This window comes from Ictidomys tridecemlineatus, chromosome 1 (assembly GCF_052094955.1).
Source record: "Ictidomys tridecemlineatus isolate mIctTri1 chromosome 1, mIctTri1.hap1, whole genome shotgun sequence".
In the NCBI taxonomy this organism is placed as follows: domain Eukaryota; kingdom Metazoa; phylum Chordata; class Mammalia; order Rodentia; family Sciuridae; genus Ictidomys; species Ictidomys tridecemlineatus.
Window position 1 is genome coordinate 89,184,157 of NC_135477.1, and position 25,274 is coordinate 89,209,430.

Consider the following 25,274-nt stretch of genomic DNA (forward strand, 5'->3'; position numbering starts at 1 on the left):
ATACAAAATCTATTTCCTGTAGGCAAAACAAACCTCTGAAGGGTACCCAACAAACTAATAAACAGGTGCTTCCTAAGGGAAGAAAGGCTGGGAGATAGCACAAAAAGATCTTTATGCCTGAAACTTTTGAATGAATTGCCTAGAAGCAATTTTAAAAAAAAAACAATGTCACTTTCTTTAAAATTTACTTATTTAGATAAGACCCATTCTTTAGTATATAACAATATTATATACTAAATATAATTCTTTAGCATATAATAGCCTTCAAGGTAACATTATTATACAAATAGGAACAAGGAACACGGGAGGCCTGACATTTTATCACAAGAGGACAGCATTAGGCTCAGGGAGGCCCAGCCTCTCTCTGAGCTCTGGGCACACTTCTGGTGCCCTCAATGACTCAGTTCCAGCATCACCTTCTCCCCATTCTTAGAACAAGCTCACTCCAGCCTCAGAGTCTTTGCTTCCATAGCTCCTCCCTCACTGTTAAACTCTCTTTCCAGGATCTTTGTGTGACTTTCTCCTCTTGATTCAGGCCTCTGCCAATACCATCTCCTCCTTGGAGATACCTTCATGAGGCACTATCATTTTACCTACTCTATTTTCTCCCCCATATTTATTGCCATGCCATTTAAATTCACCTCACTTACCCATTTGTTTACATGTACTAATTTTACTCCCCTCTTGATCACTCCTTCTTCTCACCTCACCTGCCACTAGACTGTAAGCACCAGGAAATCCCCAGAGGCTAGCACAATGCCTGGCATAACTAGTAGCTCCATATTTGTTGAATGAAAGAATACATCATGCTTAACGGTGATGGACTGAAAGCTTGCAAAAGATGAGGTGGCCCACTATTGTCACCTCTAAGGAACTTGCCCGTAGTCCAGACATGACTAACAGAAGTGAGAACTGAGATTTTTGAACAAGGGAGAAATGAATACAAAATCTGTTTTGTATATGCATAAGTGACCACAGAATAGAATTGTGAGTCTAGAAATAAATCCTTGCATCTATGATCAATTGATTCTTCACAAGGATGCAAAGAACATTCAATGAGGAAAGAATGTTTTCCCCCCAATGGATGGTATTAAAACAACTAGATATCTACATGCAACCACATATCTCACCTCACATACAAAAATTAGCTCAAAATGGATCAAAAACCTAAATGTAAGAGTTAAAACTACAAAACTTCTAGAAGAAAACACAGATAAAATCTTTGTAATCTTGTATTACACAATGGCTTCTTAGATAAGACACCAAAGAACAAGTGGCCGGAAAAAAAGAAAGATAAATTTTACTACATCAAAATTTAAAGCTTTTGTTGTATATCAAAAGACACGATCAAGGAAGTAAAAAGCAACCCAGAGATGGGAGAAAATATTTGCATATTATATATCTGATTAAGATTTAGTTTCCAAAATATAGCAAGAACTCTTGTTTGGAGATACAGATTTCCTCAGTTCTTATGTTCTCCAAGGAAAGATTTCAGAGAAGACACAGAAGCAGTGCATTGTGTGAGCAAGCAAAAAGGTGAAAGAACACTCCCCAGACATGACAGCAGGTCGTCCTGAGCAGAAGCAACCTCGGATTTCAGTTGGGAGACTCAAGCAAATAGAAAAAACATGAGTAGCACAGGGTCATGTGAGCACTGGAGGGTTCCTGTCTCATACACTCCAAGAATGAAGTATGCAGACCATGAGGGACGAGAAATCATTAGCAGATTTATTAGAAGCAAGCAAGGAAAGCTCCCACAGAATAGGAGGGGTCCCGAAGAGAGTCTCTGTTAGGGGTTTTTATACTGTTTTGATGGAGAACTAAACTTTCATTGGAGAGTCCCCCTGATTGTTCTCTTTCTCTGTCTCAATTGAAGATGTACCATTTTAATTTTTTATTCCCATAATGGGACGACTTAATATGTTTGTTAACCTGAGTTTGTCCTGTATATGTTCCTTAAAACAGAAGAATTGCTTGGGTTCAAAACAACTCCTTGAGATTGACTAATGTTAGGGTAGTCAAGGAAACCTGGGGCAACAGCAGAATGTGTGGGCATCCAGCATGAGTAGGGCCTTCCAGTCAGCCAGACAAAAACAAAAAACAAGTTTTAGCCTAGGGTTTTTATCTGGGGGTGGTAGTCCTGCCCCACAAGCATAACAGTTTATTTAACAAAACAAAAGTATGCTCCAGAGAACTGGAGGCCTTTCCAAGACAGGGGGTGGGCTTCAAATATGGATTCCATCTGTTTTTGTCTCCTTTCCACCAGAATTTGGTTCCTCCCTTGAAGCTATGTCACATGACTGGCAGACATGATTGACAGGTGGTGTTATACAATTCTGGGCAGAAGAGCTCAAAACCTGTTCCCAGCATTCCTGGTAAAAGCCCACAAGGGAGTCAAAACCATAATGCTAAAATTAGAATTGCCTCATCATTTGTCAAAGATTACCTTGGGGCATATTGCAGCTTGGTGAGCATGCCCAGGGGACCACTGGGACAGGTTTGACTGAGGAGGTATACAGTCTCCAGAAAGAACCTGGACTTCTAACTGCAGATGGGTGTGACCTTCCTGTCATCCAATTTTAGGATTCACTACCCTTGGTCTGCCCCTAGTTTCTCTCTCGCCCCCTGTGGACCTGTGCATTTCTACAGAATTACTCTGTTTCTTCATATCTCTACTGTTCATGTCTACCTGTTACCTATGACTCTTACAACTCAACAAAAGATAAATTTTAAAATAGTCAAAGGATCTGAATAGACATTTCTTCAAAGAAGATACAAAAATAGTAAGATATGAAAAGATGATCACCATCATTAGTCATTAGGAAATGCAAATCAAAACCACAATAAGATACCACTTCATTTTCATTAGGATGACCAGAAGTCTAGAATAAACATCAGATAATAACAAGTCTTGGCAAGGATATAAGAAAATGGAAACCCACGTGTATTGCTAGTGAAAATGTAAAATGGCACCGCTGCTGTAGGAAACAGTTTGGCAGTTTCTCAAGAAATTAAAACATTAGAGTTGCTCTATGACCCAGCATTCTATTTCTAGGTATTCAAGAGAACTAAAAATGTTCATACAAAAACTTGTACATGGATATTACAGCAGCATTATTCTTAATAGCCAAAAGGTATAACAACCCAATGTCCATCAATTGATGATGAATGAATAAAGAATATGTAGAAAATATCAATACAATGGAGTATTACTGAGCCATTAAAGGGAACAATAAATGCCATATATCATATCATATAATTATATGAGTCCACTTAAATGTCATGTCCAAAATAGGCAAATCTAGAGAGATAAAAAAAAACAGATTTTGATTTTCAGGTCCTGGTGGAATGAGGGAGTAGAAGACTGCTAATGATTGTGCAGTTTCTTTTTAGAGAGATTAAAACATTGGTTGTACAACCTTGTACACGAAAAACCACTGAATTATACTTTAAAATGATGAATTTTATAGCATATGAACTATAATTTTAAAAATAGTATAAGGAAATGGTCAATATTATATAATATTATATATGGCTGGTGGGAACATACATTGGTACAATCTCTTGAAATTCAATTTTTCAATATTTATCAAAATTACAAATATTATCTACTCTTAAATCCAGAAAATTCCTTTTCTAGGAACTTGTTCTATAAATGTGTTCAAATACTTGTAAAATGACATGTTTACAAGATACTGACTTCACCTTCTTTGGGATATCAAAAGAACATTCATCATTATGTGGCTGATTAAATAAAGCATGGTATATCCACTTAACAAAACATTATGAAGCCATAATGTTTTATTAAAAAAATTAATGAGGATGCTCTTTATTTAACAACATGGAATGATTCAAATATTAAGCAAAAACAAAATGACATGCAAAATGGTATGAAGGGTTTGTTACCATTCTTATGAAAAGAGGGGAATATCTACGTAAGTATCTGCTTCTACACTCAGAGCACTTTCAGAAGGACATACACAATTCAGTGAGCACTGTTTGCCTACAAACATTGGAACTAGAATCTAAAGAACAGAACGTGTGGGGGAGGGATTTTCAATATATGCCTTTTTGTGAGTTTCGAGTTTTAAAACCACATGAATGTGTTTTCTATTTTAAAAACAAACAAAATATAGATTTTTAAAAGATTTTTTAAATGATGAGTAAATAAATCTGCAGGAAGACCATGAGCCTGAGTTTAGAGAAACCAGAATTCTGTTTCCTGAGTTTACTAGGAACTACTTACCTCATCTGCTATTCATTTTCCCCATGTTGCCCACCCACCTCACTCAGGCTGTCTATATATTTTTCACCAAAACATAGATGTTTAGAAAAAGATCATTGTGAGGATTATTAACAACTAAACATATTAAAATTTTTAAAAAGATTAATTCACACTTCTGTTTAAGTAAATTGATAATATCAGAATAAGTAGCACACACAATTTGTAAAACACAAAAATGTTAGGCAAGATGAATCTTTCCACCAACAGATGGCGATAGTGGGTAGCATAATGTGCATTTGCCAAGTTATAATCTTATACTAAGGACACAAAAACTTTAGAGTCAAAGAAACTTAAAACTACAGACAGTGTTAGAAATTATATATTACTAATATATTATGTGTGAAATTATATGTTATTACACATCCTATATTATATAAGAGCCCAACTCCTTTACTTATTTATATGGAAATGATGTCATCAAGGTAAGAATTTGACACAACCAAAACAGAAACCTACACCTCATAATTCCTAATCTAAACTCCTAATACTTTAGCAATTTAAAAAAACTAAAACTCAGGCTTTCAAGGGAGTGCAAAAGCAGTCAATCAAAGTTTGTTGATCACTTTTCTAATCCTGAGACAATTATAGGAAGGGGCTCTCTAAACATTAACTTAAAATGTGGTTACCAGGTTCACATATACGTAGTTCTTCCAAGTGCCTAATTTTGAAATAGCCAACAAATTTTCTTATTTTATTATGCAAAATTATGCACAACAAATTTCCTCATTTTATTATACAAAATTATGTACAACAAATGACTTCTTCAGAAATAAAATCTATTTCCATTTTATATTTATGATAGGCAATTTCTAACTAAAAAATATGACAAGTTAATTTTTTTAATTGAGACATTTAGGAATGACCTAAATGTCAAAAAAATGAGATTATTTAGTAACTATGAATCAGCTCTTAAAATGATATTTCTAATAATTCTACATAGGCAATATGTTATTTTGGTTATAGGCACAAACTCTGGAACACACTCCAGTTCAATCCTACTCCACCATTTACTAGCACTGTGGCCCTGTGACAAATTTCTTAGTCTCTTCCAGCCTCAGTTTTCTTTTTAGAATATAGGGATGCTAAGAGTAGTCCTATCTCATAGGATCTTTGTGAGAATTAGTTAACACTTGTAAAGTGACCAGGACAGTACCAGCATATAGTGCCTGGGGGCAATAAGACTCCTAAGCCCTCCCACAAGTGTTTACTCCTTTAGAAGAAGATGCTTACTAGCCCAGCCTCTAACTGGGTTTCATGAACTCTGAAAGAATAAAATGGGTAAAAGAAAAGTCAAGAGGATGATTTGAGAAAGCTAGCGTGCCTAGAGTCAGCTACAGGGAGAGATCAAAAAAGGATTTTCGAGTAGCCAGCTTCACCTTTCTTCTATTCCTTAACCACAGGGTTCTCCAAATACTCAAGTATTTTCCCAAGACTGAATGTTGGTGTCTGATGGGAGGGATATTAAGGGATAAAAGCAGTCAATTCGATATTTTGAAATATGGCATTTGCTTTCCTGTTCAAGTCTGTTGGAAGGGAAGTCATTAGAGAAATGAATGGCCCTTCATTCTTTTGCAATGTAAGTTCAGTTCTCTTATTTGGAGCAAATGCAGAACCCTTCAGATAGACTTAACCTTCCTTTTCTCCCTTTTCTTTAGTTGCATATCCCTCTACTCCTACAAAGTGTCCTAGGGTGAGGTTTGCATTACAGTAGGGATTCCTGATTACATTTAGCAGCCCCATTAGAACCTTGTAAGTACTCACTGCTGACCATGAAGGAAACCACACGTTTTATCTCCACTGCAAAACTTGGCTACAGCTGTTTCTTAGCAAAATAATTTCCACTTTATAAAAGTCTTCAGACCACCGTTCAAATCTCTATTTTAAATGAATCTTCCCTTCTCTTGGTCTTCGGACACCATGAGGCTAGTTTTGGTCTGAAAGTTTATGTGAACATCTACTTGGGAGGTCAGGGTTCAAGGATATCTCCTGTGACTAGCACAATATGCTTGAAATGTTTGATTAAAATAAAAGTTATACATCATCTAAACTATATATGGGGGGAATATATGTGTGTTGTATCCAACGGCACCAGTATGAATTACTGTATTCAATTTTACTCGTATTGAGGGGAAAGTTCTGTTTTATAGGCCCGAAATAACTAGTGGACATAGACAAAGCACAAAACAGCATTACCACTTTCTAGCTGTATAATTCTAAACATTTCATTTAGTTTTTGCAGGACATTTCTTCATCTGTAATGGGTTAAAGATAACAACCTCACTGGCTGTTTCAATAATTACCTTTAAAGACATTAAAGCACTCTGAAATGTTCTTGCTCTTCTTAGTCATCTAACATATGCACACTCTGTACAGTTTCTCTATTAATTACAGAGATGTTTCTAAAGAAAAGCATTAAAAGAGTGAAGATGCTCAAAGGGGTTCAATATTAAAGTTAAACAAAGGAATATCAGCAGCCCAAGAAAAAACAGTCTGGGGTTTTCATTCTATGGATGTTGAGAACTTGGAAAAATTAGTTCAGTTGTTGGTTTAACACTCCTAACCTTTGACCAGTGGGTTCCTGCAGTACCTGGGTCGCCCCCAAAGGGGGGGGACTTTGATTTTGACTACTCCAGGGTACCCAACCTTTTCCCTCTCCCTCTCCATTCCTCCTCTATAAGGTTGCTCAGGAGAGGCCTTTCTGACTTTTCTGCATGCTGACGGCCAGGCTGGGAGCCTACCATTCCCAGAAACCTCTTCGCCAGACCTTTAGAAAACGAAAGCCCACTCTTGAACCAGGGCAGGGGCAGGGGGCTCCGTGATGCTGCGCGATCTGAGCTGGGCATGCGCAGAGCCACGGCAGGCTGCAGGCCTGGGAGGAGCGAGGACCCCTCAGCCCAGGCGAGAAGCCTCCTGCTATGGACCCAGGTTTGACAACTGAGCCCAGTTGGTCCACGCCCGCGTCTCGCAGGCCAAGTCTGGACGGGAGCCGGAGGGCCGCGGCCGCAGGCGGGCGGGGCTGGGCGCCGGGCCGAGCGGGCTGCCAGGGAGGCTGCGTACCTGGTAACGGCCAGTGAGCAGCTGGCTCCGCGACGGCGTGCACAGCGGCTGCGTGTAGTAGTTGTCCAGGAGCACCCCGCCCGCGGCCAGCGCGTCCAGGTGCGGCGTCCGAATGTACGAGCCGTGGAAACCCACGTCGTTCCAGCCCAGGTCATCCGCCAGCACGAAGACCAGATGGGGTGGCCGGCCGGCCTCTGCGCCCCGGTCCGGCTGTGGCAGCCAGAGCAGCAGCCAGAGCAGCAGCAGCAGCGGCGGCAGCGACAGGCCAGGGCCTTGGTGCAGGCTCGCCGCGCCGCGCGGGCCCATCCTGCGCTGCCCGAGGGCCAGTGCCAGTGGCGCCACCAGTCCCCAGCACCGCTGGTAGAATCAGGAACTGGTGCTGGCCTGCTCCGCCCCGGCGCGGGACTTCACCCTGCAGCACCGCGCGCTGGGGAGGCGGATCCCCTCGGCAGCTTGGGAGCCGGGCCCTCGGTGGTTGTGGCGGGGAGGAGCCAAAGTGGACTCCCTCTGGCCAGCGGGGAGTAAACTCCACCGATGTTGAAAGGCACCAAGACCCTTATCTTTTCTAGCGATGAGCTTGGCACCGTGGCATCCTAAAAGAGAATATGTGTTCTTTTTAATAACTCTCAACAGTTTATAGAGCATTTTTACATCCTTTATGTCTAAATCCTGGCAGCTAGCCATTGTAATTAGTGCCCATTTTTCAGAAGAAACAAGCTTATAAATGGTTGAGCCTCAGGCTCTAGATTCTGAGGTATGCTATTTTAACAAGTCATTTCTACTCAAGAGGCCACCCTAGGGCATGTGGGAGGATAGTGAACAAGCTGTAGTCTAGATTGTGTTTAGATTCGTATAAGAATAGTGCACATCTGTGAAACCACTTCCTCCCCACCAGCCAACAGTGGCTGCTGTCTTTTTTGAAGGGACGGGTTTTTTTTGTGGGGACGGTTTACTTGCAGGTTGCCCTAGAGTTGTTTGGCATGTTGAGTGGTCATTGAATAGCTAATTCGGGTTTCTCTACCAAGTAGTGAACCCTAGAAGTGCAATATCTAATTTGCCTGAAACGCCTGCAGGCGTTAAAGGAAGATTTCCTTTAATATGTCCTTATTGAATTGGGAAGTTAACCTTATGACCAATATATTCCCTGTATCATCTGTGACTTTCTGCTTACTCTGTCTGGAGATAAATTATAGTTGTTAAGGGCAGGGGGAAGTGTTTTTTTTTTTTTGTTTTTTTTTTTTGCATTGCCTAGAAAACACATCTTTTCAGGTTGAGGCTGAGTCTGTGGGAGTTACTTTAAACAACTTTTAAGTTGTAGACAAATGATAGCCATGAAAAATAATTCTTGTTTTTATATGCACATGTACTCTGGAGTGACACCCTCCCCCTTCAATGTCACCATTAAGGAAAAAAGTTTCACCTCCACTGGCACATTTATTATAATATTCCTGATCTGTTCTGTGAATTGTCCTTTGCATTGGTTTTGACATCAGTTTCCTCCTTAACGAGTTAAATAAAATCTCACCGTGTATTCATTACTATATTTGTGTGAGGGTTGTGATTTTACCTATGGGGGGTGGTGTCCTTTAATGCACAAAATGTTTTTTTTTTACAATTTTTCCTTTAATTAGTGTTATTTATATTATATCTACTTTTCATCTCAAGTGGAATCTGTGAAATTTAGCAGGAAAAAATATTTTAGCATTAACCAAATTCAAAAGAGAAAATTTTAAGTTCTTTGTGTTCTTTGACTTCTTATGAAGAAGTCATTTAAAGATCCTGTAGAAGATCTTGAAGGACTAAGAATTTCCACTTTGCCTGTGCAGATCCTTCTTCCCCATGTACCCTTCTTGATAAAAATCAAATTGCCCAAACAATGGCTGTTAATCCTCAGGAACGATTCTTTCTCTAATCAACTGTTGCTGAAACTAACTGAATCTTCTCATGTCCTACGTTTTCAGATAAGAGCCTATACTAGTAGTGCTCTGCAAATGTGCAGATGGATGAGTTAATTCTATTTTTTATCCATGTGTCCAACACATATAATGTACAGTACAGACTAGTAATTTTATAAACTCTCTTCATTGGAGTTTTTTTGATGTTTCCTTATTATAAAATTTAGGTTATATGTCTGCAAGTGTATAACAAAAGTGATGAGGTATGCTTCTCAGTGCCTCAAATGAAGAGGCTCATGATATTGATTTGCTCTCTTAATGGAGTAGCTTTGTCAAGGTAGTCATTTCTCCAGTGTAAAGTTACTATTATCCACTTGTGATTAATGCGTTACTTTATGTAGAGAGATGCTTTGAGAATATGTTAATATTCTGTTATCCCTCAAATTTTTGCTTATTATAAGTTTTAGTGTCTTGCTTTTGCTTCAGTTATAATTAGAATAGCTACTTGATGCGTGACATCAAGAGTGATTTTTCTAATTATATCACTTCTGTATTTATTAGTTGCTTTTCTACTGTAAGAAAACTTTATCTTCCTATTGATTTATTTCAACATGAATTCATGAGTTCTTGTTTTAATCAATATGTGCTAATCCTTTACTATAATTACTTCAATGCTTGAATTTTCTCTGGTTTGGCCAGGGAGCCCTTTCAATCTGTCTCATATCCTTTTGGCATATCCTCTTCAAACTTTGAGGATTTCCTTACCTTTTGGTACAATGAGATTTTCAACTCCTTATGTATTTTCCTTCTCCAATCCTGTAATCAGACATTTCTTCAAGGAATTGTGATTCTTCTTAATAGAAGATGGCATTTAGAAGCCAAGATATTTACTTTAGGAGTGCTCATTACTACTGAGCTGTCATTGCTTCTAGACTGTCTCACCAAATAACCAATGAAACTAGACATATATATACATACACACATACATAAATGTTCATATATACATACCCACATACTGTGTGTGTGTATAAAACCATGAGTTCATAGTGAATAACTCTTAATTCTGTTTTCTCCCCCTTTCCATATATGTGGTGTGGGTTGTGACCATTTTCATTATCACCAGCTATTAAAAAGTACTATATTAAAGACAGACTTGCAGAAAACGAATCATACTCTTACCCCATGATCCAGAAAATCCACACCTTGGTATCTACCCAAAAGAGTTAAAAACTTAAGTCCACACAAAATCTGCACACAGATTTTATGCAAGCTTTATTTATAATTACCAAACTTGGAAGTAACCAAGATTGTCCTTTAATGGGTGAATGGATAAAAAAACTGTGATGCATCCAGATGATAGAATATTATTAAGAAATGAGCTTGATAAAGCCATGAAAAGACGTAGAGAAATCTTAAATCATTGAGTGAACGAAGCCAATCTGAAAAGGCCACAAACTATTAATTCCAAATATGTGACATTCTGGAAAAGGCAAAACTATGGACATAGTGAAAAAGATCAGAGGCTGGGGGAGAGAGGTAAATAGGCAGAGCACAGAGGATTTTTAGGACAGGTAAACTATTTTTATCATACTAAAATGTTAGACATATGTCATTGTGTACATTTGTCGAAACCCACAGGATTCATGACATCAAGAGTGATCCTTAAAGTAAATTATGGACTTTAGGTGATTATCTTAGTCCATTTTCTGTAGCTATAAGAATACCACAGACTGAGTAGAGTATAGAAGAAGAGAGTTTCACTTTGCTCACAGTTCTGGAAGCTGAGAAGTCCAAGAACATGATATGGGAAATCTCTGTATCTTCCTCTCAATTTCGCTGTGAATCAACCTGCTCTAAAAACATTAAGTCTTAAAAAAAAAAAAAAGGTAACATACAGTCATACATCAGTTAATGACAGAGATATGATCTCAAAAATGCACTGTGAGGTAATTTTGTTGTTTTGAAAAAAAGTTCCTAAAGTGTACTTACACAAACCTAGATGGCTACAATATCACTAGATCACGTAATCTAATGGGATCACCATTGTACACAAGGTCTGTCATTGGACATCCTTACATGGGCATGGTTGCACTTTTTAATTTTTGCAAATGTTATATAAGAAATAATATCTCACTATAGTTTTTTATTTTTATATTTCTCTTATTATGAGTAAAGCTAAGCATCTTCATGTGTTGAAGAGTCATTTTCACATCATTTTTGTGAATTGTCTGTGTCATTTTCTATTGGGTTTCAACTTTTTCCTCCCTCCTAGAAGTTATTTATATCTTACAATGATTATCCCTTTAATTGTGATATGTATTAGAACTATTTTCTCTCGGTTTTTCAGTTGACAGATTTTATGGTGTTTCTAACACACACACACACACACACACACACACACACACACACACACACACACACAGAGTTATTCTTAAAAATGTTAGTAGAGCTGGGTGGGGTGGTGCATGACTGTAATCCCAGCAGTTTGGGAGGCTGAGGCAGGAGGATAGCGAGTTCAAAGCCAACCTCAGCAAAAGCAAGGTGCTAAGCAATTCAGTGAGACCCTGTCTAAAAATAAAGTACAATATGGAGTGAGGATGTGGTTCAGTGGTTGAGTATCCCTGAATTCAATCCCCTATACCCCCACCCAAAATGTGATGGTGAATGCCTATAATCCCAGCAACTCAGGAGGTTGAAGCAGGAGGATCACAAGTTTGAAACCAGGCTAGGAAACTTAGCATGACCCTATCTCAAAATTTTAAAAGGATGGGGATGTGGCCCAGTGGGAAAGGATATCTGGGTTTCGATCCCCAGTACTGGAAAAAAAATGTTACTCAAATTTATTAACAATTTATTTTATTGAATCTGAATTCTAAATCATGGAATATCCTATACCAAAGCTAAAACAAAATTTACTATGTTTCTTCTAGTATTTTTATAATTCCAGCCTTTACATTTAGATCCTTGATCCATAGGCATTAATTTTTGTGTGTGATGAGAAATATGAATATAGTTTTCTTTTTCCAAATGACCCCAACTGTCCTAGCACTATTCAATGAGAAGTACATTTTTGCCCCAGTGAAATGAAGTATCATATTAATTTCCATATATACTTGGATCTATTTCTGGGCTTTTTGTTTTATTCCACTGGCCTGTTTACTCATAGCATCAGATTGTCTCAGTTGTACAAACTTCAATATATTTTTTTAAATGTTCAATATATGTTATTTTTAGTTGTATACAGACATCATACTTTTATTTTGTTTATTTAGTGTTTTTTTTTTAATGTGTTTCTGGGGAACGAACCCTGTGCCTCATACATGGTAGGCAAGTATTCTACCACTGAGTCACAACCCCAGCCCTCAATATGTTTTAATGTACAATAGGTTCCTAAGTGACTTCTTGTAGCTCTTCACTTTTACTGCTTTCCTGGCAATTCCTGCATATTAATTTTTTCATATGAATTTTCATATCAATGTCTTCAGTTCCATTAAAAAATTGTTGGCATTTTATTGAAATTGACTTAAATTTAAAAGTTAGTTGGTGGAGAACCAAAATCTTTGTGCTATTCATTTGTCACCCAAAAATAAGGGGATCTTTCCATTTATTAATTTCCACTCTTGCATCTTTTAGGAGTGTTTTTAAATTGTCCTCATATTACCCTAAGTATTTTATCTTCTCTGTTGCTATTGAAATGGAACTATTGCAATCATTATACCTTTTAACTGATTATTATTGTGAACTTTAAGACCACTGATGGTTGTTAATTCTGCAAAATGGTAATTTATATCCTACCAATCATTGAATTTTGTTATTATTTATTAATTTAATCATTGGTTTTTAAGGGGTTTCCCAGTATCTAATCATATCAGTAAAAACCATTTCAATCAGTTAGAAGATGCAAAAAATTGGGAATGAAAAAAAAGCAACACCCAAATCACAAGTGTATACAAAAGTTAATTACTTGGTAGGTGGGATGCTTAGAACTTGGAATATGTTTTACATAGAAATTGTTATACTTTGTCACCTTGTTTATATTCTGACCCACTTAAAACCTATTAGACCTGTGGTTTAAAGTGCTTATAATTCTTGAAGTCAGAAAGAAAAAGACTAACAATCCATTTTTAAATGGACAAAGTATAGAAACATTATAGTCTACAGGAAATGTAAATATATGCATACTCAACATTATTCAAAAAGAAAAATTCAAACAGAAACTTTAATAATATATCCTTGTACTCATTGCTTTGGGAAATGTAAAGAAACAATCCTCTTATACATGAGTCACAGAAGTAAAATTTAGTACAACTTCCAAAACAATTTCACATATCCATCAAAATGCACATATACTTTGATCTAGCAGCTCCAGTTCCAGGAATTTATCCCATAAGTATACCAGTGTGAGAAATGTATGCAGTGAGATATTCATTTTAACTTTATTTATAATAAAAAAGCCAATAATGGGGCCTGATTAATTATGTAATACTAAGCAATCATTTGAAAAGATAACACGAAACAATCTCTAATACGATGTAAATTTTTTTTTAAGTTAAGCAAAGAACATTATGGTTGATATGCTTTCATTTGCTTTGGAAAAAAGTGTGTGTGTGTGTGTGTGTGTAGACAGAGAAAGGTAAATGTTCTTGCTTATTATGTAAGAAGGATATTTTATCTCTGTGCATGTATTATCTATATCATAATCATCTCCTCCTTATTCTTCCTCCTCCTCAAACTTTTTCTCCTCTTTCTCCAATTCCTTCTCCTCTTCTACCACTACTACTACTGCTACTATTTACATTTTTTTAAAAAAAATTAAAGTGCCTTATGACAGCAGAGTGCCAAGAATCAGCCTTTCTCAACGGACACGTTTATAAAGCCCGGCAGCTCTGTGCTAAGAAATTACAGTTTTTTATACCCAGACTCTTGATGGTTGTTCTGTGCCCTAGTTCTTGGCCGTAAACTATATGTAAAAGTCATAGTCCTGTGTTTCATCGCTTCTTTCAAACCGTTTTTATTTCAGTGCCTTTGAATATGATAAGTATTGCATACAAAGACTAAGCAATTTTAAGTACTTTATTTCTAAACGTTTAACCGTTAGCACATAGAAAGAAAAGCTACCCAGCTGGTGAGATAAGAATGGTAAGAGGTCTTTCTTCAGAGAGAAAACCTGAAATGCACTAATTTCAAGTGGTAGGTTGTGGTTGATGTTACTGATTACCCTGTTACTACCCTGACCAGTCCAAAAGGAGGTACACTTGAACATTATCAAGAAGACCCAAAATTTGTCCACGAAATTATTTTCATGATGCATTTAGTTTTAGAAAACGATGTGGGTTGAATTTGTTTCTAAGTAGAGGGAACGGCCCATTTAAAGGCCTGTAAGGTGGGCAACTCAGAAGAGGGTCCTTTGCCCCTTCTTTTCGGGTATTTACATACAATATTATATTCACTAGCTATTATCAGTACATTAAGAACAATAGAGATTCTAAGCACATAGAAAGGAAATTCTTTTTTAGTATATATATTTTTAATTGTAGGTGGACACAATACCTTTATTTCATTTTTATGTGGTGCTGAGGATCGAACCCAGTGCCCCATGCATGCTAAGTGAGCGCTCTACCACTGAGCCACAACCCCAGCCCTGGAAAGGGAATTCTTTTTAGGCAGCATCATCAGTTTATTGTTTTAGTTTTCTGTGTTCATGAGTGTGTGTGTGTGTGTGTTAGAAGGTAAAATGTTGGAAGAGAGAAAAAAATTTCTTCTGACTCTAAATTCTCCTGTTTTTATGAAATTTATAAGTCTGTGGCTAACTCCAAATTAAACTTCTCTTACCCTCTCATCTGATTATCATCTCCTGCCTTCTCAAAATCTGCTAGATGAAAGAAGAAAGTGAACACAGCTCCATTATTATAGAAAGATTTGGCACAGTATTTTTGTCCATACGATAAAGCACAAAAGTGTACAGAAGTCACTGAATTTTCAGAAACTAATTAATATATAACCACCAGCTAGGTCAAGAATAGGATATTGGCATGGCATTTTATCTCCTTTATTCTTTCTTTTCCTTACCATTCACACAGACCAAAACTTAGTGTTGGCACATTATTTATTACATATAACTGTATTGCATTGTTTTTTCTGTACTGAAATTTTCACATATATACCCATTTCTTAAGCATTGGCTCCAAGCCAGTTCTTTCCAACCATACTTAGGTATCTGAAACCAATGTGAACACTGTGTTAAAAGTCATATTTTATATTTAAAAAAAATAGGAATTTACTCTTACTACATAGGAAAGTGCAATATGTATATATGTGTTATAACTTAATAATAATCTTTTTAAAAGTTAAATATACATCGTTTTTTAAAGTTAAACAGTTTAAAGAGACATACAGTGAAAAGTCTCTTTTAACCTCTCCCCAAGAATATCAGTGGTACTCTTTCAGAAATAATCTACACACAATTAAATATATGTTTCCCTATTTGAAACTAAATGGTAGCATATTTCTTGGTGTACTACATGAGGCTTTTTTAAAGTAATAATTTAGATAGACCTTGTAAAAGTGTCGGCCCACCTCATGACCTCCTTCCCTCCTAGTGGTCAAATTTGCACCTCTTGACCCTAGCCCATCGACAGCAACACTGCATGTGAACCACTGTCTATTGTTGTGCACTTCATTTTATGATCTTCCTCTGCTCCGCTCTACAACACAAGGAACCATAGCCCACAATCTCTGTATCCCAGGCTACTTTGCCTACTTAGCTTGCATCTAGACTCAGGCAGTGAGAGGCACTGGTGAGAGATGGAGGGTGGGAGGAAAGGAGAGTCCAGCATGTTTCTTCCCCTCTCTGCTCTAAGAAGCAGCTTCAGCCAACATGGCTGAATAGTCTCTAAGGTTCCAGCTTCTACTGGAAGCCTCTCCCTGTATGGTCCTGCTATCTGCTTGGCAGCCCCTTCAGGGATCCTCTTCAGTGGTTCTCCACGTTAAGTGAGTTCATTTGAACTACACTGAAAGTTAGTCACGCGGAGTACCTCATAGAGAAAGACATCCTGCCCACCCCAGCTTTTCCACTGATCCTTGATGAGCTGCCAAATCTATGACTGAGAAGCCGTCTCGGATGAATAGTGAGAATCTTTTTTTTTTTTTTAATCTTGCCTCTTCTGTATGATATAATTACTTTTTGGTAACAACCATAAAGTAAAAGAATAATTGTATCCAGGAAAGAAATGCAAAGAGTGAAAAAATTCTCCTGTTGAATTTTACATGTATAATTATACCACTATAAAACAAGTGAGAAATACAGAAATGAAATAAATATTATAGTACAAAAAGCAAGAGGTTAATATTTTTAAAATTATAAGTAACATATTCTTGAAAAAGGAAAAATATTTATACCTAGATATTAATCTATTTAGTAAATTGGTCTGTTGTCTATAAACAATAAATTCACCATCTCTGCTTTTTAGCCTTAAGCATTATAAGTTCATCAGTGATTTTATCAAAATCAGGCTTATTCAACTTAATGTTTAATAGACAGGATAGCCAGATTTGTCCAGTTATCTTTGTGCATGACTAACTGAAAAACCATTTTAAACTTTTAATTTCAAATTTTCTTTTATGTGAGCATCAGATATATAAGTCATAAGGAAACAATTTGAACATGATGATAAATTTGGCAGATTCATATTTATCTCCTTTCACAACAAATTCCAGAAATTGCAATACTATGTCTTTGTTTCTTTGAGAACAATTCTAGTTTCTTTCAAATATACCTCTGGTTGAAAAATTTCCACTAATTTATCTTCATCAGAAAATTCATAATTTATAAATCTTTAGTTTTAACACAATTATCAATTTTAAAAGAATTTGAATTTTAAAAATATATTCAAAATCAGTGGTATATTTTATGTATGGATTAAAATTTGTGCTTAGAGAACACTGTGTTAGACCTCACAGTTTACCGTCTGTTTCATAACACATAATAAACATACATAGAAACTCTGGTCACATAGAATGACAATGTCTGCTTCTCTGTATTTATAATCCTTAACTGTCATTGTTTATTTCCAATCTACTGTTTAAATGTAGGATACCTAGTTCCACAGGGATTGAAGACACAAATTATGCCTCAAGTAAATTTGAATGATTTCAGCAATTAAAATTTTCTTTCAAAATGAATGTGTGTAGCTGAGTCTGTTGCCTGTCCATGGGATAGCTGGATCGCCAACAGTCTCTTTATCTTCTGATACTGTGAGCCATCCTTTCCTCAAAGTTCTCTCCCTTTGGCATTTATGACACCATTGTGTGTGCATCTTTCCACCCCTAGTTAAATGCTTGCCCTTGACCCCTAGTCTACGTACTGCATGAAGGCACAACATCTGTTTTGTTCACCACTGCTCTTCCAGTGCCTGGCTTTGAGCTAAGTCCTCAACAAATATGTAGAATACTGAATCTTTCAATAAGGAGTGCAATTATTCAGCACCTTAAGGATAGGAAAGGCTTTAGTAGGTATTATATGGGCTGTGCTTGGTTGGTGGCAGAGCTGGGAAAAGCAGGACTTGTGGCTTTCTCTCCAGTGACCTTTGAATCCATACTTCACGGTCTGGTAACACTTCTAAAATCTCTTCCTGGAGAAAGTACTATTAAGTAATGTGTTATCCTTTCATGATTCATAATGCAGCTTTGTGCACACTGTCCAACTAAAGATTCATTAATGGCAGGGAGCTAAAGGTGGGATGATAATTTATATTTTTATATGCCAATTCCTCAGATGCATATAATTGATTTTTGGTGTTCTGCTTTTTGGGGGGACTTAAAGGGTGCTATGCTGAAACTTTCTTCTATTCATAGCTGCTGTTTCCTGATAACATCAATCTTCACTTTTGTCCAGTCCAAACATAGAATTCTCTCAGAAAACTCCAGGATCTAGTCTACCTTCTATTTCATGTTCTACAAAGCATACTCAAATATTTTTTTCCTGTCACCTTTCCTTATGAGTAGAAAAGATTAAGACACAAATTCATTAGGATGCAAACATTAGCACCATAACCAACATCCATAAATATTTTGATAATGTTTTGACTAGATTGTGCTTTTATAGTTCCAAAAAGTTCTCCTGGTTCCAGAGAAGGAAGTGCCTGTCATTCATCATCTCATTCCTGAACTGTAGACACAGCTTCTGCACATCACTAGAATACTTTCAAGAGTGTTAGTTGTTTGCTGCTCACAGTTAACACTAATTCTGGGCCCATTCCTTGGAGGCCTTTCTCAGTGTATAGTCCACTTTCCAGAAGCTAGTGATTTCAGTTGGCTCTTCTGAGTCAATGTTCTCACCCAAAAGCTGGTCAACATGCCATCAGGAGTGAAGAGCTTGAGACACCCATCTTTCCCTCTCCGTCTCTCTCTAGGGCCTCTCCCCTTGTGGTGAGTGCTTATTGTCTATAGGATTCATGGCTTCCTTTTCTATGTATCTTTGCAGTTTTCCCTTTTAGTACCACTTTTCTAAGGGGTCACAGTTCCTATTTCCATGGGAGAAATCTGGTTAGCTCATCTCTCCATGGATAAGCTAGATTGAAGTTGACTGGTCAGTGATGGGTTGGCTGGTGTCCAGTTCAGGATCACTGGTCGGGTGGCAGTAGGGGTGCTGGGGTGACTTACCAAACCTAATAGCACTCAACATGCAACCAAAGAGGGAAAAGGAGAACTCGAGAAAACCAGGAAGCAGACTTCTACTGTGGGTAAGGTTTTTTTTTTTTTAAGTTTAATATTCATCTGTCCTATTCTTTTTATTTGTTGGTTTTAGTGGTATTTTAACTAAATGACATGAGTTCAGTGTACTTTCATTATTGCTTCTTACAATTATAGTATCCAAAACACTGGAAGAATCTAAACCTATTTCATGGAAGGAACCTAGAGATGGGAAGTAACTTGCCTTAGGTCATAGAGTTACAGAGGCAGAGAATGAGAAGTGGTCCTCCCAATTTAATGGTCTTTCAACAGCGCCTAACATGGAACTGGATTAGAGAGCCTGGGTAAAATTCCTGATAATTAGGAAATGTTTGTTACCAAGGGTATTTCCCCTTTCTCTTTTAAGAATGTATACCAAAAAGAAATGAATGGTAGATGGAAGAGTTCTAATACACAATTGCTATTATAAAACATGTAATATGTAAATTTGGCATCTTTTTAAAACTTGCAAGTTTGGAATTTTAGAATTTATTCTAATTACAGAAATTTATCATGCTTCATATTTAGCTTTCTTTAGTACCTAGGAAAAGTTCAATAAATGTATAACAAATATGTGTGTATAAATGAATTATAAATGATAAACCACCTTTTACAAAAGAAAACCCTTTTGATTTATTCAGTCAACTAAACTTAATAATTTTAAGAAGTATATCAAAGAATTATTTCGAAATGGATTTTTTTCTTGCTATATATAGTGGCTAAGGGCAATCCTGTCAGTTCTTAAGCTTTTGTTTGACCTGCATTGTCAAATGCTTTGTGAAAAGATATTCAGAATGGCACCAAGTGATGTCAACTTGCATTAATTCTTTCTCAAAGAGAGGTATTCAGTATTCAAACAGTGTTTGTACTGGCACAATCTATTTAGATTTCAGCTTCATTTCTGAAGGTTTACAAGTACTGCTTCCTTTGAAAGATTCTGTTCTTTTTTGCAATTAATCTTCTGAAACAACCTTTGAAAGGACAATAATAATGTCTTATAAAGCTGCTTTCAGAGAAGCCATTAAGAAAATAATAAATATTTCGGGGAAGTGAGTAAAAATGTTAGTGATATATTGATATTAAATTTTAGTATTTTCATCATAGATATATTATGAAAAATTAAAACTATCATTTATTCACCTGAGGAAAAATTTCTCAATGAAATTAATCCATCAATAGCATTGTGTTTATTTTTATGTAAAAGATAATTTATTAATGTTTTCAGTTATCAACCATATACTGTTTCTAAAATTATATAAAGTTCTTTAATTCAGTTACAATGATGATTGTATTTTAGCAAACACTTTTTTTTGCTAATTGGATTTCATAAAAAATATGAGGTAATAAAAAGCATCTATTTCAAGTTTCTCCATTTGAAATGACAATGTAAATCACTAATTCATTATTCTATCTTACTTAGAAAACAAGAGAAAGTTTTATTAGGATTCTAAATCTAGATGTTGATAGTTTTGACATGAATTCTTGGTTTCCTCTATTCCCCTGGGAACTAATTATAATAATGTCAAGTGTAGTCATACAGCAACTATAACTCAACTGGCTGGTAAAGGTCCTTTTCAAGTTTTGTCCTTTCTATCTTTTTTTCTGAAGCCGGTTTCTGGCTGGTTCTGTTAATACCAAGGGTTCTTGTATGATGACTGCTGGGTAATTTTTACCCAATAGTTCAACTTCCACTTCTTGTCCCACTTCACTTAGCTCTATGGGGACGTAAGCAAAAGCCAGACTCTTCTGGATGCTGTAACTGTAGCTTCCAGATGTTGTGTTGCCAACCACCTGAAAAACAAGACCCATTAGTGCTTAGCATCTCAGTCACAGCTTTGTGCCCCCATATCCAGATGAAATAACCTAAACTACAGTCCATTCACTGTGTGGAAATGCTGCCTGAGGGATAATACCAGGGACATAGGAAAGTCGCCTTTTTTTTAAGAAGATTAATGAAAATTTAGAAATTATGAAAAATAATTCTCAAAGCACACATCTGCATTGCTCTGAAATTTTTCATTTTTAAAAAATGCATAAATTTTTAATACCCAGCATTATTTTGCTCAATTTCAGACTAAGGGTTCTAAAAGGAGGAAGAATGAAATGTTTTCATTTTAAGCTTTAAAAGAAAATTCTCTTATCATTAAACTAGTATTATAGTAGAAAGGAGAAGAAATCTAAAAATCCAAATGCAAACTTAGTTAACCACCCTGTTAGAGTTTTAAAAATGGCTTTCAAAAATAGCACTAGTTAAGCTACTTATTAATCTATCCTAAGTCAATATGAAATCAACCTTCTATATAGGAGAATATATCTGGTGTGTGTATATTCATATGCATATATATTATTTAACAATTCTCATCAATTGTAAGGCATTTAAGTAAGTGGCAATTTTAACATGTTAGCACAAAATATTTTTAAGTCACTGAAGGAATATGTAGGATCCTGGTACCTACCCTCAAGAGCTTACAGGTTAATTAGGGAATTAACATGAAGGTACAAGAAAATATAACCAGAAAACCATGGAAGGAAAGATATTTATACTTTGAAAGGGGGTGGAATTAAGTTGCAGAGGTGTAGGATAAACCCTTCCAGGATGAAGAAAGATGTAGAGTTGGAAATGAGCAATGAAGTAAAACATCAAAATAAAGAGGCTGAATTAGGTGACTAGGAATGGCAAACCAAGGAGCAATACTAAATAAGAAATTATGCTATTAAAGAATAAAAAATCTAGATAACAAGACTAATGAGAAGATAAGAAAGTTAATGGAAACCAGATCTAAAGGAAAGAATGAAAGTAAAAGCAGAAAATATAAATTGAAAAACTGTCAAATCAAAACCCTACATGAAAGAAAAGTAAAAGGAAGACACCAAAAGCAAAATATGATGTATGGCCCTGCTCAGACTGGTTTCTCCTGACCACGTAACATCACACCACCCCTTATGGTCCAACTGTCCAGCGCTGCGGACTGCTCATGGCTGTTGGCATGTGTTAGCCGCTGATGATTCTGCTGCCTTGGCCAGGAGCCCACCACAATCAACAGTCCTACGTAGCATATCTCATCTTATAGATCTTAGCACATTTTAGAACTTGAAGTGTACCTTTATCTCTGTAGTCCCAGTTTTTAATTCTCTCTTTGAAGCCCCAAATAAGAAGCCCTCCATATGATTTCTGAATTTATTATGTTGAAAACTGGTTGATGCTGGCCAAAGGCACATTCTTTAAATTGCATTTCTCCTTTTGGTCATAGTTAACTAATTTAAGGCAGAAATTTGGGTCAGGGCAGTTAGGGTTTGAATCTCTGCTTCCCAACCCATGCCCCCATTACTAGGGATTGAACCCAAGGGCTTTTAACTGCTGAGCTATATCCCCAGCCACCTCTACCCCCGACCCCCACTTTTTTTTTCAACTTTGAAATGATCTAAGTTGCATAGGGCCTTGCTTAGTTGCTGAGGCTGGCCTTGAACTTGATGATCCTCCTGCCTCAGCCTCCTGAGTTTCTGGGATTACAGGTGTGAATCACCACACCCAGCTGAATCACTGCTTTTTGAAAGACTGTGTTGGTAACAAGGGTTTCACTTCCTAGTCTGTAAAATAGAGATTTATATTTGGAACTGGGAGAGTTAACATGGTTTGCTTAGGCAACTTAAAAAACAAGAAGAGCAAGTCACTGGGTGCAGTTCCTTGATTGGGTCAAAAGTTCACAATCACTCTTCAGAGACTCTCTAGCCCTTGTGTCTCCTAATCTCCCTGTAGTGATTGCCTTGTGGTCATTTCTGCATAGTAACCTAAGAAAATGGAGTGTTTATTTTGTGAGTGCTATTTTTAAAGATATGCTTTATTTTCTGCTTGAATTTACTTTCATTTCTCTCTAATACAAGGATGAGTAGCCCAGGATATTTTCAAAGTCTGGCCTTTCCTCTTATTAACTTTCAAGGAGAGGTTTTCCCTAGCATAAATTATAAAGAGCTCTACTCTAAATCTTCCAGGTTCCATTAGATCCATTTCTTTTTTTTACTCAGTGAATTTTAAGCACTACTAGTCTATAGCCCCTGCCTAACAGATTTTTATTCTTTGTTTAATAGAACATTGATCTTCTTTTTACAAATATAAATAATTCTTTATTATCTTTTTAGACTTTCCAATTCCTCCCTTAAATTAGAAGTTTCTGTCTTAGAGAAGATAATATGGTATATAGCCTTTGAAGGAGGTAATGTAGTTTAAGTTGGATGATGCATTGTTTCTTTATCCGTGTGTGTTTATGAAGAAGAGGAGGAAGAGGAAGAAGAGGAGGAAGAGAAAGAAGAGGAAGAAGGAGGAGGAGGAGAGGGAGAGGAGGAGCAGGGAGATCGGGGAGGGGGAATGAACAAAAAGAGAAACCTAGTGGCTCAAGCAGTGGTGCACACTTGTAATCTTAGTGGTGCAGGAAGATCACAAGTTCAAAACCACCTCAGCAACTTAGCAAGGCCCTAGGCAACTCAGTGAGACCCTGTCTCTAAATATAATATAAAAAAGGGCTGGGGATGTGGCTCAGTGTTTAAGCACCCCTGGGTTCAATCCCTGGTACTTAGAGAGACTGAGAGACACTGAACTCTTCAAACTTTCCCACAGATCTCTTCTTCAAAACTTCCTTCCAAGCTCAGCTTGTGTGTTAGTATGTATATTATTGGGGATTAGACCCAGGGGTTCAAAGATGCTGCTCTATCACTGAATTACATCCCTAGCTCTTTTCGTGTTCTATTTTGAGACTCAGAGCCACTAAATTGGCTGGTCTCCAAGCTGACTTTACTTTTACCCAGGGCACTCACCAACATCTGTCATGCCATATATATATTTTTTTAAATTTTGCTCATTGTCTTCCTCTTTCTCCCTGGAATGTAAGCTCCATAGGACAGAGATTCTTGTCTATTTTGCTTATTGCTGTGCCTGGAATGTTGCTGGCACATAGTACATAACTAATAAAAATTTGTTGAATAAGCCAACAAACGTGTACCCTGTCTTCAACACTGGAAATATTTGCAAGAATAAAATACCATTGTGAGGATGTGGGGGAAAAGGCACAATCAGACATTGCTGGTGGGACTGAAAATTGGTGCAATCAACCTGGAAAAGTAGTAGGGAGATTCCTTAGAAAACTTGAAATAGAACTACCATTTGACCTAGTTACCCTACTCCTCGGTCTATACCCAAAAGACTTAAAAACAGCATGCTACGGCATCGCAGCTACTTCAATATTTATATTGGCACAATTCACAATAGCGAAACTGTGGAAGCAACCTAGATGCCCTTTAATAGATAAATGGATAAAGAAACTGTGATATATATACACAATGGAATATCACGCAGCATTAAAAGAGAATAAAATTATGGCATTTTCAGGTAAATGGAGAATATTATGCTAAATGAAGTAAGCCAATCCCAACAAAACAAAGGCCGAATGTTCTCTCTGATGGATGCTGATCCATAATGAGTGTGTGGGGGGAAGAATGGAGGAACTTTGGGCCAAGGGAAGGGAGGGAAGGGGATGGGGCATGGGGTAGGAAAGATGGTGGAATGAGATGAACATCATTACCCTAGTACATGTATGATTGCACATATGGTGCAACTACATCGTGTACAACCAGAGAAATGAAAAGTTGTGCTCCATTTGTGTACAATAAATTGAAAAGCTTTCTGCTGTTGTGTATAACTGATTAGAACTAATAAAAAATAAATTTTAAGAAAAAGAAGAAAATACCAAATACCAAAAGCAACATAAGTCTGAACAAAGTCAGGAAATAAATAGCAAAAAATATCTCGTATTCCAGAGTACAAAGAGGATCAAAGAAAGGCCTTTGATTGAAAGAATGATCTCTACTATTCGATAGCATGGTAGGATAACTATGGTTGACAATAATTAATTGAATATCTTACAATAGGTGTTAGGATTTTAAATGTTCCTACCCTGATCTGATCACTATACAGTGTACACATGTACTGAAGTATCACACTCTACCCCATAAATATGTATAATTACCATGTGTCAGCTAAAAATGAAATACATTTTTTGAAAAAAGGAAGGTCTTTGAAAAAGAAGATAAGGGGGGGCTATCTGTGTGATAAAATGATGACTCTACAAATCATCAAAGAGCACACAGGCATATTAGGAAAGTTGAGATATAATCCTATTATTAGGTCATCAGCTCTCTAAGTAGATAGTATGTGGTAAGAAAGACAAAAGATGTAGCATATAAACTCAGTGTATATGCTTGGCAAAGGAAATAAAAATTCTAAATGGAGTTTGGGATTTTTATTTTTTTAACTTCAA

At 36.7% G+C, this 25,274-nt stretch overlaps 2 protein-coding genes across 3 annotated transcripts in view; both read right to left on the minus strand.

Moving 5' to 3' along the window:
• Positions 1-7,810, minus strand: part of Arsb (arylsulfatase B) — a 171,237-nt gene extending 163,427 nt beyond the window's left edge. Inside the window, exon 1 of the mRNA XM_005328991.5 lies at positions 7,343-7,810. Within this exon, the coding sequence (XP_005329048.1) occupies positions 7,343-7,648 (306 nt within the window). The 5' untranslated portion in view covers positions 7,649-7,810. The remainder of the gene's footprint in view (positions 1-7,342) is intronic.
• Positions 7,811-13,438: 5,628 nt separating this feature from the next.
• Positions 13,439-25,274, minus strand: part of Dmgdh (dimethylglycine dehydrogenase) — a 69,109-nt gene continuing 57,273 nt past the window's right edge. For both annotated transcript variants that reach the window (XM_078044202.1, XM_005328992.5), the window contains one exon: positions 13,439-20,757. In XM_078044202.1, coding sequence (XP_077900328.1) covers positions 20,557-20,757 — 201 coding nt within the window. In that variant the 3' untranslated portion in view covers positions 13,439-20,556. The remainder of the gene's footprint in view (positions 20,758-25,274) is intronic.